General features: G+C 47.4%; 1 protein-coding gene across 2 annotated transcripts; it reads left to right on the forward strand.

The window, feature by feature from the left end:
- Positions 1 to 4,644: 4,644 nt before the first annotated feature.
- On the forward strand, positions 4,645 to 11,781 carry LOC123124022 (ABC transporter G family member 48). 2 transcript variants are annotated; one of them, XM_044544725.1, is made up of 19 exons: positions 4,645 to 5,368; positions 5,913 to 5,995; positions 6,150 to 6,234; positions 6,367 to 6,657; positions 6,731 to 6,821; positions 6,944 to 7,844; positions 7,928 to 8,088; positions 8,177 to 8,280; positions 8,386 to 8,551; positions 8,684 to 8,752; positions 8,882 to 8,991; positions 9,062 to 9,394; positions 9,503 to 9,793; positions 9,919 to 10,002; positions 10,088 to 10,221; positions 10,350 to 10,577; positions 10,678 to 10,849; positions 10,946 to 11,200; positions 11,282 to 11,781. In XM_044544725.1, exons 1-19 carry the CDS (start codon positions 4,829 to 4,831, stop codon positions 11,549 to 11,551), a joined length of 4,368 nt encoding a protein of 1,455 aa, XP_044400660.1. In that variant the 5' UTR covers positions 4,645 to 4,828; the 3' UTR covers positions 11,552 to 11,781. The 2 variants fall into 2 exon arrangements, with proteins under 2 accessions (XP_044400660.1, XP_044400659.1); XM_044544724.1 differs by having other exon boundaries at positions 6,150 to 6,657.
- Positions 11,782 to 13,567: the final 1,786 nt, after the last annotated feature.

Genomic DNA, 13,567 nt, shown 5'->3' on the forward strand with positions numbered 1-13,567 from the left:
TCAAATCTACAACCAGTACAAGAAAAATGTACAATAAATAAATAAATGAATATGCAACGCCGCATCAGCAGCTGGCACTATGTTATGATAAAAAATATTTGAATGGATTCGATCCACGGTACGCACGTTGTGTAGTACAGTAGTACATATTATTAATCTCACACTCGCTCGGTTTTTCCTTGTGTTGCAAAATGAAATGGACCGTATTAGCTAGTAAGAGATGTTGAATCTCATTCGCAAAAAATAGAAGATAAAGTTGAATTGATTCTTCCATGTCACCAAGACGGTATGAAGGAATGGAGCGTCAGCCGCTGGTTTTTCCGTAATTTTTAATAATGGAACAAAGGGGCTGGTCGTTTCTTGGTTGGATGGGAGATATAATTAATTTGGTACTATTTATGTTTCTTTGGGAAAACCAATTAACACGATGGAATTTAATTAAAAGGTTGAATAGTAGTAGGAGTAGATGGTTTCAGGGTAAGAATATTAATGGACTGTTTGTGCTAGCTGTTCTCGTTTGTTGTTTGTTTCAGGCAGGGTAAGCAGTGCGTAGCAGTCCAGTAGGCCAGACCGACACATGGAAGGAACCAGCAAGCTAAGCACATGCATGCATGGCGTATGCTAAACCTTGATTAACTAGTAATTAGTTAGGATCTTCTAGAAGGAGTACTGTAGTAGCTACGTATGGCATGATGCGTGCGTCCTTATATTACCTATATATATATACACACGGACGAGACGACCTAGCTAGCTAGCCAGATCCTCTCGAAATTTCAATTCAACTCAATGGAACGGAATGCTTCATGCATTTTTTTTAGAAAAGGAGGAGAACCCCGGCCTCTGCATCTGCATCTGGACGATGCAATGATAAAATCCCTAATTAATTATTCACACAAGACCTTACAAAGTCATACAACAGTAATACTAAAGCCACCGTCTAGGCAACATCTGTCGCTACTCCGATCCATTTGATGTAGGGATGCTGATAGTCTAGGCCTAATACCAAACAGATCTCGCAGCCAAACCTAACCTCTAAGACCTGAAGTCCCAACCAGGACGCCTGCCGGGTATGGGGCACCCACCAGTCCGGCGCACTCCTCAACCAGGACGCCTGCCGGGTATGAGGCCGCCGCGGCCACCTGCCACCAATCCATCTTCAGTGATGTACTGCTGCATCTACCTTGCGTGGTCTAGCTGCCGTCGACGCCACCACGACGCCAGACAACGCCACCATCCTGTGCTTGTCCATCATCACACTCCCACCGGCGAGACCCCGCTGCTCCATGCCGCCGAGACCCGTCGTCGTCGATGCGAGAGAAGGCACGCCACACCACCTCACGCCTCTTCCATCTGGCGCCACTCCACAAACGATGCCCCCAATAGGGAACACGACACCGCAGCGCCGCCATCGTCCGATCCGGTGATCTTAGGATTTCTCCTAGAGCGGCACAAGCAGGTTGACGATAGTTGCTTGACGATGCCTTCATTAAGGTAACGACGTAGACGCCGCCATCGCCCGCCATGACCGGAGTCGGCTCGGATTTCACCGGCGACTATGTCTCCCCAACTCGCCGCCGGTGCTAATAGTGGGATCCAAGATCCGTCACTACCAGCCTGGCCAACCGCCCTCGGTGGAGAAGGCAGCCACCACCACCATGCTCGGGCCAAGAGACCCGGATGTCCTCGTGCCGCGAAGATTCCCCGGGGGGGGGGGGGGTCTCCTCTTTCCGTTTTTGAGATGAGGCGCGGACGCAGTGGATCTCGATCTAAACCCCTCGGGCCCAGATCAGATCTCATCGCAGCCAAAATCTCATCTGCCAAACGGCCGCCGGAGATCTCCTGGCCACCGCCAACCCGCTGCGCACTGCCGTTGGAGGAGGAAGGAGATGGACGCCGCCGCCTCACCACAGGGACTTCGCCCCGCGGCGTCCTCAGCGACGGCGGCAGTAGTGGAAGGCGATGGAGGGGAGGGCTAAGGGTGGTGTGGACGGGAACTCCCCGGGGGCGGTGCGGCGCGCCGCCTCAGGGGAGAGAGGTCGGGCTACAGTACGCACTATTTAGTTAATGTTTCCTGTGCTTGTGCACAAAGAAAGAAAGAAAGAAAGAAAGAAAGAAAGAAAGAAAGAATAAATAAACCCTAAACCAAAACAAGTAATCAATCAATCGTGTAGCTACATCCTGGCCGCAAGACTCAAACCTGCACAGAAAGATCAGACATATATATGTGCAGGTTGGAGAAAATTAATTAAGAGATCAAACTTTTGTAGCTAGTTCAAGCTTCTTATATTACCTACTAGTTATTTATGAGGAAAAGGTAGTGGATCTGTCGTTTTCAGCTGCCCGGATCAATTGCATATCCAATCCTCCTCTATGGATGGATGGATGGATTGGATTGGATTGGATTGGGTTGGGTTGTTAATTAACGATGGATGCGAGTGAGTGACGTCTCTGAACTGAAATGAAATGAAATCAAATGTAGAGTTGGGAGCAGCATATGCTCTGATTTCCGCAAGTGAGCCCAGCTTTTGTCTCTTCTTCTTCTTCTCCTCCTTGTTGTCTACTGAGATGAGAATATATGATATGAGGTGCTACGTACGTACGTTTGTTTGCTACTCCAGTCCATTCCCGTGTCTTGTCTAGAGGAGCCGGAGCCGGAGCCGGAGCCGGACGGGAGTGGATTATTTATTAATGGTGCACCATCTCCATCTACTAGTAGGATAGGAGTACTATACAGAGCGAGGGAGCGCTGGCTTGCGTCCGTGCGTGCGTGTGATTAGTACTAGTATTATTGTTAAGTTATTATTACTAATTGTAAAATGTGGTCAGCCTGGTGCGTTACTTGCAGCGGGCGCCAAGCTACCTATCCAATCCATCTCTCTCTCTCTATATATATATATATATATATATATGCAGAAAAGGAGAAAGAGAGACAGTGATTCACTTGCATGGAATGGAATGAAAATCCTAAGCAAGCAAGCAAGCAAAGTTTGACTTGCCAAACTCCCTCGCGCTTCTCTTTTTTTCATGGATCATGTGACCGCCGACTAGTCATACACACAGACACAGACACAGATGGCGGCCTTGACCAGTCATGCACGCAGAAACATCTCAATCATAACTAACCGAATGAAAATTCATGCAACCGCGACGGATTTTATATAATAAAACGGCTAAATTCGTTACATTTTAGACATTTTTTTAACTAAAATGATACCCAAGTAAGGTAAAACTAGTCTACGACCGCGACGGCGGACATCCTTGACTAGTCTACGATCGGCCGCAGCAGATCTCCATTGTCTTTCCCATGTCTGGCAACCCGCTCATCAGACTACCGTGAGCCCTAGAGGTATATGCATGCTTCAGCATAAAGGGTGGCTCCTTCCCCATGTTCGGCAGTGTAGCTCATCGGAGATCATGGTTGGTTTTTGGGGCTGCGGAGGACGGCGGTGGCCTGCGACAGGGCAAGACACCGGCTGTGTCGCCTCGGTGGTGTCCTTCGAGCATGGGACCTGAGCGGCAGCAGCCTTCAATGTTCTACTTTTCCTCAATGATGGCGGCCGGCGCGGGCGTGCTGGCCGCCGCCTCCTCGATCTCCACGTAGCCGTCTTCTTTCTCTGTCGGCAGGGTGCGGTTACGCTGAACCACGCGTCGGCTTGGAGCTTCAGTCTCAGCGAGCTAGTTGGTAGCGGCTTGGAGAGCATCGAGGGAGGCGGAGCAGACAATCGCTTGGCTCGTAACTGGTGGGCTAGACGGGCCACCCTGTCGGCTTTTATGATGGAGAACTCCGCTTCCTGCTTGCTCCCTAGATACCATGGAGTGAGATTATGGAGAAGATAATGCTAGGAGGAGATGGGAGCGATGGTTGGTCCGATTTTTGCTCGGTGTCTGGCATTGTTTAAATAGCGGGTGAATGCGAGGAGTCAACCGACATTCTGTTTAATGACGGGCGGCTGACGAACGGACGCGTGACCGGAGTAGGTTTCTCGGCACACGCGCGGGTTTAAAGGAGGGAAGACAGGTAGACTTGATCCGTTTGGGTGCTGCGAGGAGGCGTGTTCAGCCGACGCTAGTGAGAGGTCGCGTCTGCTCTGGGCCAGCAATGTGAAGCGGCCTCTCTACAGCAGCAGGAATATAGGCGGGAAGCAAAAGCCTCTCTAGTTTGTCATGGGCTTGCGGGAAAAAGCACGTTCGAACTGCTCGGTGGATCAATACAGGCGAAGCTAGCTACACTATGCCTTGGCCCGCCTAAGCCAAAGCAATTTCATGAGTAATATGCATACTATTTAGTGAGCAAAAACAAGGCCTATGTACAAGTTAAAGCATAGACTGGCCCGCCTTGGATTTTCAATGTAGCTTTGCGACTGTAGGCCTGCATTGGATGACACGACACGTAGAGACTGCGTTGAAGAGCAATGGATGGATGGGATGGAGCGACGAAGTTTCCCTCCATCAATCCATCAACGTGAGTCAGTCAAATTACCTTTGGTTGGTTGGTTATGCTAGAAACAATATAATAATAATAAAGATAATGAGGCAGGCAGGCAGGCTGCTGAGCATGAATGGAATCGATTTCACATGCATGCATGCACCGGCCTTCTTCTTCTATATATATATATGTATGTATGGTATTTGCATCTCATCTGCTACCTACGCTACGCTACCACAGGGCAAGGAACAAAATCGGGCGTGCACATGGAGTGAGTGAGGATCGCCCATTCCCATTCCCATTCCCAACGCCAACGTCTTCCTTCCTTTCCTCCACCACTCTCTCCTCTCTTCAGAGACCAGAGACCAGAGACTCCACCACTACCGAGCGATCGAGGCAGCCATGGATCCTCCTGGCCCGGGGATACAGCTACAGCTGGGCACGCTCTCCGGCAGCCGCCGCAGCATGGGCTCCTCATACGGCTCACGCCGCTCCGGGGGCACCGGCTCCATCCCCCACTCCTTCCGCCAGCCTGCCGGCGCCGACGACCCCTTCGGCCGAGCCGCCTCGCAGCAGGGCCACGATGACGACGAGGAGAACCTCCGATGGGCAGCCCTGGAGAAGCTGCCCACTTACGACCGCATGCGCCGCGCCGTCCTCCTCAATCACGCTGGAGCTGGAGGCGCCGACGGTCATGAGCTCCAGGGGTTGGTGGACATCGAGCAGCTGGCCAGCGGCGAGGCCGGGCGGGCTCTCTTGGAGAGGGTGTTCCAGGACGACAGCGAGCGCTTCCTCCGACGCCTCCGTGACCGGGTGGACCGGGTGGGCATCGATCTGCTGGCGATCGAGGTGAGGTACCAGGGCTTGTCGGTGGAGGTGGACGCCTTCGTCGGCACCAGCGCCCTCCCCACGCTCTGGAACTCGGCCACAAACTTCCTACAGGTATTTAATTATTTTCTTCTTTTTCCGAAATCAGTCTTGGTCTTTTCATTAATTCCTTTCCCGCGCGCTCGCTCAATCGTACGTATCAGATAGAAAGATATACTGTGATACCACCATGCATGTGTTGGATGTGGTAGTAAAACATCAATCAATCAATCAATCAATATTCATACTGCCTCTGATTTGAACATGAGACTTTTTTGTTCTCTTTTTAATGAGGGAAAAAAATTACTACTGTAGTACGTGTTTCTTCCAGTTTGTTGTTTTCACCTCTGGCTCTGCTCTGCTCTGCGCTGCTGCTGTGGGATATTTATATTTATATTTATTTTACCTGGAGAGGAGATCTTCCATTTACCTCTCTTACCCCTCATCAAAAAGAAAAAGAAAAACAAAAACTTGTCTGTCTGTATGTGTAGGCAGCAGCGCACGCATCATGCATCAAAGTGAAATGAATGGATTTATTCAATACTACGTACTCTATCAACATCATTTACTACCTACTGTATTTGCTAATTACTACTACATGTTCCATGACTGCCTGCAGAGTCTTGTGGGACGCCTCGCTTCCTCCAACAAGAAGACCATCAACATACTCCGAAACGTCCACGGCATCCTCAAACCATCCAGGTACGTACGTAGGTGTGGTAGTCAATTCTTTATTCTTCCTTTTTTCTTAAAATTTTCTTTATCACACAAGCAGACCAACTACGTACCTTTTCAAGCCAAATAAGTAGAGTAATTATTTCAACATGCATGGTGTGTGTTTCCTTTAAATTTTCAGGATGACCCTTCTGCTTGGACCTCCATCTTCAGGAAAGAGCACACTCATGCGAGCCCTCACTGGCAAGCTCGACAAAACCCTCAAGGTCTGCTTTCTTTCTTTCAACTTGAACAACACTCATTCCTTCAAAAAAAAAAAAAACTTGAACAACACTCATGCGAGCATTCATTTCTTTTTACTCATGCATGCATTATGTTATGGCCACATGAATGAACAGGTATCTGGCAGCATCACCTACTGTGGTCATACGTTCGAGGAGTTCTACCCCGAGAGGACCAGCGCGTATGTTAGTCAGTACGATCTCCACAATGCAGAGATGACTGTAAGAGAGACGCTCGATTTCTCCAGGCGCTGCTTAGGTGTCGGTGCCAGGTATGACATGCTCGCTGAGCTCGCTGCCAGGGAGCGCGAAGCTGGCATCAAGCCTGACCCCGAGATCGATGCTTACATGAAAGCTACTGCCGTGCAAGGGCAACAGAGTAACATCGTAACCGATCTTACCCTCAAGGTGAGTTTTTCTCTATTCTCTCAATTACCCACTTGAAACTCTCTCGCCCATTTACACTTGAAGTTCATCTCAGGTGCTTGGGCTTGACATTTGTGCCGATATGCCCATTGGTGACGACATGATCAGAGGAATTTCTGGCGGGCAAAAGAAGCGTGTAACAACCGGTATATATATATGCAGGAACCCTTCCTTCCATTCATTCATTGTTAAAAGAAAAGGATTTCCTTACTTAATTCATATCATGTCTGATTTTTTGTTACTTGTGTCGTCGTGGATGGCATGGCAGGGGAGATGTTAACGGGACCTGCAAGGGCATTGTTCATGGATGAAATTTCCACTGGTTTGGACAGCTCTAGCACATTTGAGATTGTGAAATACATAAGACAGCTGGTCCATGTGATGAATGAGACCGTGATGATCTCCCTCCTACAACCACCGCCAGAGACCTACAACCTGTTTGATGACATTATTCTGCTGTCAGAAGGGTACATAGTGTACCATGGGCCACGCGACAACATCTTGGAATTCTTTGAAGCTGCTGGTTTCCGGTGCCCTGAAAGGAAAGGGGTTGCCGACTTTCTTCAAGAGGTGACTTCCAAGAAAGACCAGCAACAGTACTGGTACCTTGAGCAGCAGCAGTATCGTCACGTGTCTGTCCCAGAGTTTGCCCAACGTTTCAAGTCATTCCACGTAGGGCAGCAGATGCTCAAGGAGCTGCAAATCCCTTTTGACAAGTCCAAAACTCATCCTGCTGCGCTCACCACCAACAAGTATGGGCAGTCCAGCTGGGAGTCAATCAAGACCGTCCTGTCGAGAGAGCAGCTGTTGATGAAGCGCAACTCCTTCATCTACATCTTCAAGGTTACCCAGCTGATCATCCTTGGGCTCATGGCCATGACTGTGTTCCTCAGAACAAAGATGCCATATGGGCACATCTCCGACGGCGGCAAATTCTTTGGTGCTCTGACTTTCAGTTTGATCACCGTCTTGTTCAATGGGTTTGCTGAGCTACAACTGACGATTAAAATGCTTCCTACCTTCTACAAGCAAAGGGATTTCCTCTTCTTTCCCCCGTGGACCTTTGCACTGGTAACAATCATCTTAAGAATTCCTGTTTCGCTTATGGAGTCTGCGGTATGGGTCGTCCTCACCTACTATGTCATGGGCTTCGCACCTGCTCCAGCAAGGTACGTATACATGCATCCTTTTCACTTAAGTAAGTTTTGAATCTGTAATTAACTTGATCTAGCTATTTGCTCATTGCGCGCAGGTTCTTTCGTCAGCTTTTAGCTTTCTTCGGTACTCACCAGATGGCAATGGCTTTGTTCCGATTTCTTGGTGCTGTTTTGAAATCAATGGTTGTGGCCAACACCTTTGGCATGTTTGTGATCCTTCTTATTTTTATATTTGGAGGATTTGTCATACCTAGAGGTAAGCACCCTGTCATGCATTTTCATGGACGATCAAAGTAGTAAACCTTCCTTGTCTGCTGTTAATTAATTTTAACGTACGTGCACAGGTGACATCCGGCCATGGTGGATCTGGGCTTACTGGTCATCTCCTATGATGTACAGTCAAAATGCAATATCAGTCAATGAATTCCTTTCCAGTAGGTGGGCCAACGTAAGTTTGTCTTTCTTAGAACCTTTCTTCTAACGTATATATATACATATACTTTTGGTTTCTTCTAAGTCGCACAGTGAAGGGATCTTTTCATTTTTACTACAGACAAACACTGAAGCATCTATCGAAGCATCAACAGTGGGCGAGGCTATTCTTAAATCCAAAGGCTTGTTTACTGGAGATTGGGGATTTTGGGTTTCCATGGGAGCCATCCTAGGGTTCACTATTTTGTTCAACATATTGTACATTCTGGCGCTTACGCACTTGAGCCGTGAGTGCCATTTCTTCTTCTTCTTCTTCTTCTTCTTCTTCTTCTTCTTCTTCTGGTTGATATTATTGTTTGAGGCCTTAATTAGCAAGGTACTTACAGTATATATACATGCTCTGTTTTTATTTTTTCCAGCTCCCAGCGGCTCAAACACAGTTTCAGACCAAGAGAATGAGAATGAGACAAACACTTCAACACCGATGGGTGAGTTCTTTCTTACGTATCCGTCCGTATTACAGTCATTGTACCATCTACTTTACGTATTTATGATGCCACTTGAAGCCGCTAACAATAATGCTAATCTGTCACTGTCTTCACTTGCAATATCTCTAGGTACTAATGATGAAGCCACAAACCGAGCAACTCAGACACAAATCACCTTGCCTTTCCAGCCTCTTGCACTATCTTTCAACCATGTAAACTATTACGTGGACATGCCTGCAGTAAGTCTTTCTACTCTACTCACAGATATCGTGTGACTGTTAGGATAAAATTTGTCACCTTGTGTTTCAGGAAATGAGAGAGCAAGGATTCGCCGAAAGTCGTCTCCAGTTGCTCTCTGATATCAGTGGTGCTTTTAGGCCAGGTGTTCTGACAGCATTAGTTGGTGTGAGTGGAGCTGGGAAAACCACTCTAATGGATGTCCTCGCAGGAAGGAAAACCAGTGGGTCTATTGAAGGAAGCATCACCCTGTCTGGTTACCCTAAAAAGCAAGAAACTTTTGCCCGCGTCAGTGGCTACTGTGAACAGACTGATATCCATTCACCAAATGTTACTGTATATGAATCCATTCTCTACTCTGCCTGGCTGCGTCTTTCCTCAGATGTTGACGAAAAAACGAGAAAGGTACTCTTTATGTTTCAAGCCACGTACGTTTCAGGCTCTTTATGTTGGAAACTTTGTGCTATTAAAGATTTAATCTAATGAAAATGAAATTAACCTTGTCCCTCACAGTTGTTTGTGGAGGAAGTCATGACTCTTGTAGAGCTTGATGTGTTGCGTAATGCTATGGTTGGCCTCCCTGGAGTGGACGGGTTATCGACCGAACAAAGAAAGAGACTGACAATTGCCGTGGAGCTGGTAGCAAATCCTTCAATCATATTCATGGATGAGCCAACTTCTGGACTTGATGCTAGAGCCGCAGCCATTGTAATGCGGGCAGTGAGAAATACAGTCAACACTGGGCGAACTGTGGTTTGCACTATCCATCAACCCAGCATTGATATATTCGAGTCTTTTGATGAGGTACTCTCTCTCTCTCTCTCTCTATGCATCTCTCTCTACATATTATTTTGTTTTTAGGAAAGGACATATTATTTTCTTACAAGTTTTTGGAAATGCAACAAACTCACGATTGGTTCCTTTTGTAGCTTCTGCTTATGAAAAGAGGAGGACAAGTTATTTATGCTGGTGAACTTGGTCGCCACTCTTATAAACTAGTTGAATATTTTGAGGCGAGTTTCCTTAGCTTACATGTTTCGATCGGTGGGGCAGCAAATAACTTGCTTACTAACCCATGAGATTTTCCTTGCATTGCAGGCAATTCCAGGTGTTGAAAAGATCACACAAGGATATAATCCCGCAACATGGATGCTGGAAGTTAGCTCCCCTTTAGCCGAGGCTCGCCTGAACGTAAACTTTGCTGAAATTTATGCTAATTCTCAACTTTATAGGTAAGTAGCCAACCTTTCAGTATTCTTATCCGCTGATTGTTGCTCCCGTTAAAAACAACTACGACATATTCTTAATAAGTTGTTTTCTATATATGCACATTGAGTTCCTATTTCTTAAATATGAGCAGGAAAAACCAACAACTTATTAAGGAATTAAGCGTTCCTCCGCCAGGCTACGAGGATCTCTCATTCCCTACCAAGTATTCTCAGAATTTCTACAACCAATGCATTGCAAACTTCTGGAAGCAATACAAATCATATTGGAAGAATCCGCCCCACAACGCCATGCGCTTTCTCATGACCATGATCAATGGCCTTGTATTTGGCACGGTGTTTTGGCAGAAAGGGACGAAAATGTATGATCCTGTTTTGCTACGTAGTTTTGAATGATTAATCATATAGGAGTAGCTTGTATGGACCCTTTTTTTTCTTTTCTTATGTTTGATTCGTTTGCAGAGGCTCGCAACAAGATCTGTTCAATCTACTTGGAGCCACTTATGCTGCTGTCTTCTTCCTTGGAGCCGCCAACTGCATCACGGTTCAGCCTGTTGTGTCAATCGAGCGAACAGTTTTCTACCGTGAAAAGGCGGCAGGGATGTACTCTCCGTTATCCTATGCATTCGCTCAGGTAATATTTTGTTGTTTAGTTTGATTGAGAATCCATTCATTCATTCATTCATTCATAATATAAGGAGCAAAGTCTGAGGATTGTGCATTGGTGCAGACATGTGTGGAGGTGATCTACAACATCGTGCAGGGGATTGAATACACGGTGATCATCTATGCGATGATTGGATATGAGTGGAAAGCGGCAAAGTTCTTCTATTTCCTCTTCTTCATAGTTTCAAGCTTCAACTACTTCACATTGTTTGGCATGATGCTGGTGTCACTGACTCCCTCTTCCATGCTCGCAAACATACTGATATCCTTTGTACTCCCTCTCTGGAACCTGTTTGCTGGGTTCCTCGTCGTCAGACCGGTAAGCAAAGCAAAATTAAGCGACGCATTTTGGCGTTATTCATTGGTTGGGTCAAGACTGATGATTGGTTGGTTGTTGCAGTTGATACCGATCTGGTGGAGGTGGTACTACTGGGCCAACCCTGTGTCGTGGACCATCTACGGCGTGGTGGCGTCGCAGTTTGGCGACAACAAGAGTCCTCTCAAGGTCCCCGGCGGGAGCGACACGTTTGTGAAGGAGTTCTTGGAGGACAATCTGGGCATCAAGCACGATTTCCTTGGGTATGTGGTGCTGGCGCACTTTGCGTTCATCATCGCCTTCTTCTTTGTGTTTGGCTACTCCATCAAGGTGTTGAACTTCCAGAAACGTTAGGCCTTCTTCTTTGTTTTAATTTATATATATAGTGTTTGTGTGTATATGAATGAATGTAATGTATAGTAGAAAGAGTAGAGTTGACAAGGGAAATTGTTGCATAGATAGGCCAGACCTGGTACGTATAAATTAGAGGAATGAGACGAGAGGTGGTGGTGACATGATGCCTATTTCTTGTTTTACCATTGACATTGATATATTAAATACGAAAAAGTTCATTTTTGGTGCAATGTAGTGTAAGCAGTTTGGTCCTCAACTCTACTACTGCAAGGAGCAGAGCAGACCCTAAACAAAAATGTTAAGATGATTTTGTGATTTGGTCATTGGAACTAGACTAGAGTCTAGAGGTGGATTTATCACTTGCCTCCCCCATGTTATGTTATTCTATCAATATCATGTTGTCGGGCCCGGGTGGAGAATCCAGCAAGTCACCCAGAATAGTTGAAGATGAAGGTCCCCTGCCTCAATTTCCCTGCTTTCCTCTGTTTCTGTTCTCAAGGCATCTCCAACGCCGACTCTCAAACCTCCCGCATCCGTTCGGACTGTCCTATCCGGACAGCGGAAGCCATCCAACGCGGGTCCATATCGCTCCGCGGTGTGGTCTGGGCGTACTTTCTCCCGCAAACCGGAGACAAACGTGTGAGGCTTCACGTGACCACTCCCACGCCCGCTTCTGACCGTCCTGACTCACCAAAACCCCTCCCACCTCCCGCACGAGCTTCCCGCCTATCGCCAGCTGCCCGTATTCATGCCCCTGTAGAGCGCGCCGCTCCACATTGAAGGCGGCTCAGGACAGACTGACCTCTCACTGCCTCTGCCATTGAAGCGGCACACCGGCCCAGGGCGCCGTCCACTGCACGCCCGGCTGAACACGCCTCCTCGCCGCATTCAATGCCTCCATTGAACACAAGCGGAAGCTGACAAACCTGCTCCAGCCACACGTCCGTGCAGGAGCGGGCCAGCATTAAACGCAACGTCTGGCAAGCTCCTCCCGCCCGCCCTATATTTAAACGAGGCCAAACGCCGGGCAAGAATCGCACGACTCCGTCGCTTCCCATCTCCTCCTTCCACCATTTTGTCCACCCTTTCGATGGCATCCAACAAGCAGGAAGAGTGGTTCTCCGACATAAAAGTCGCCTGGGTGACCCGCCGAACACGGCGGATACGAGCGAGGCAACTCGCTGCTCCACCTACCTCGCCTAACTCGGCGGAGCAAGTTGCCGCCCCAATCGGCGCGTGGTTCAGCAACTCGCCGCTCCAAGCTAGCTCGCGGAGAGTGGCAAGTTGCTCCAGGCCGAGCACGGCGACACGGGTATCGTCGATGCTGTTGACGACGCCGCGTCATACCATGCCTCTAGTGCTTGCAAAACTTAAGCAGTTCTGTGGCTAATTGCTTGTTCAATACAGCAAGGGTGACTTGCTATCTCGCTCTTCTTTCTTGATGCTTATCTACTTAAGCAGTTATGTAGGCTAATTGCTTGGAACTTGTTCCCCTTGGACTGAAACTTGAGCTTATCTTTTATTTTTCTAAAACGGATCATTGCCTTGTCCTTTTGCTGGAATATCGAGGGCTTGCTTAAATTCTAAGAAAAATGTGTATGTTGAGTTGGCTTTGAAAATTAGCATTACTATTGAATTTACAGGTTAGATGGACTTAATATGAATGCTAACCTCTTTACTAACTCGTGGGGTGTTCTTCTAAGGAGCTAGTGTTGTAGGCTTTCAGTTGGCTAAAGATTGTGGCTTTGAGAAGATTGTTTGCCTTGCTGGTTTGATGGCTATAGTGATTGGTTGGTTTGATCAAGATCTCTGATCCGTGCTTGTTGCATGTTCCTGGTGTTGATCTGATGAACTAGTGTTGCGTTGATTACCTCATGTGGCTTGATCTCGCACAGTTCATATGACCATTTACTGTTGCTTTGGTCATTTCCCTGTTGCTTGGACACCTATTTTTGAAGAATTGTTATGCACATAGGTAGTACATATCGTTCGGTTGTGATGGCTATGAAGTCTTTC

Source organism: Triticum aestivum, chromosome 5D, assembly GCF_018294505.1.
Source record: "Triticum aestivum cultivar Chinese Spring chromosome 5D, IWGSC CS RefSeq v2.1, whole genome shotgun sequence".
Taxonomy (NCBI): Eukaryota; Viridiplantae; Streptophyta; class Magnoliopsida; order Poales; family Poaceae; genus Triticum; species Triticum aestivum.

What these genes read in the sequence shown, in the direction of transcription:
- LOC123124022 (XM_044544724.1), top strand. Translation starts at nt 4,829, where the DNA reads ATGGATCCTCCTGGCCCGGGGATACAGCTACAGCTGGGCACGCTCTCC. An exon ending in TTTCCAGTAGGTGGGCCAAC is followed by an intron (nt 8,281 to 8,385) that starts GTAAGTTTGTCT and finishes TTTTTACTACAG; the next exon opens with ACAAACACTGAAGCATCTAT. An exon ending in ATTACGTGGACATGCCTGCA is followed by an intron (nt 8,992 to 9,061) that starts GTAAGTCTTTCT and finishes CTTGTGTTTCAG; the next exon opens with GAAATGAGAGAGCAAGGATT.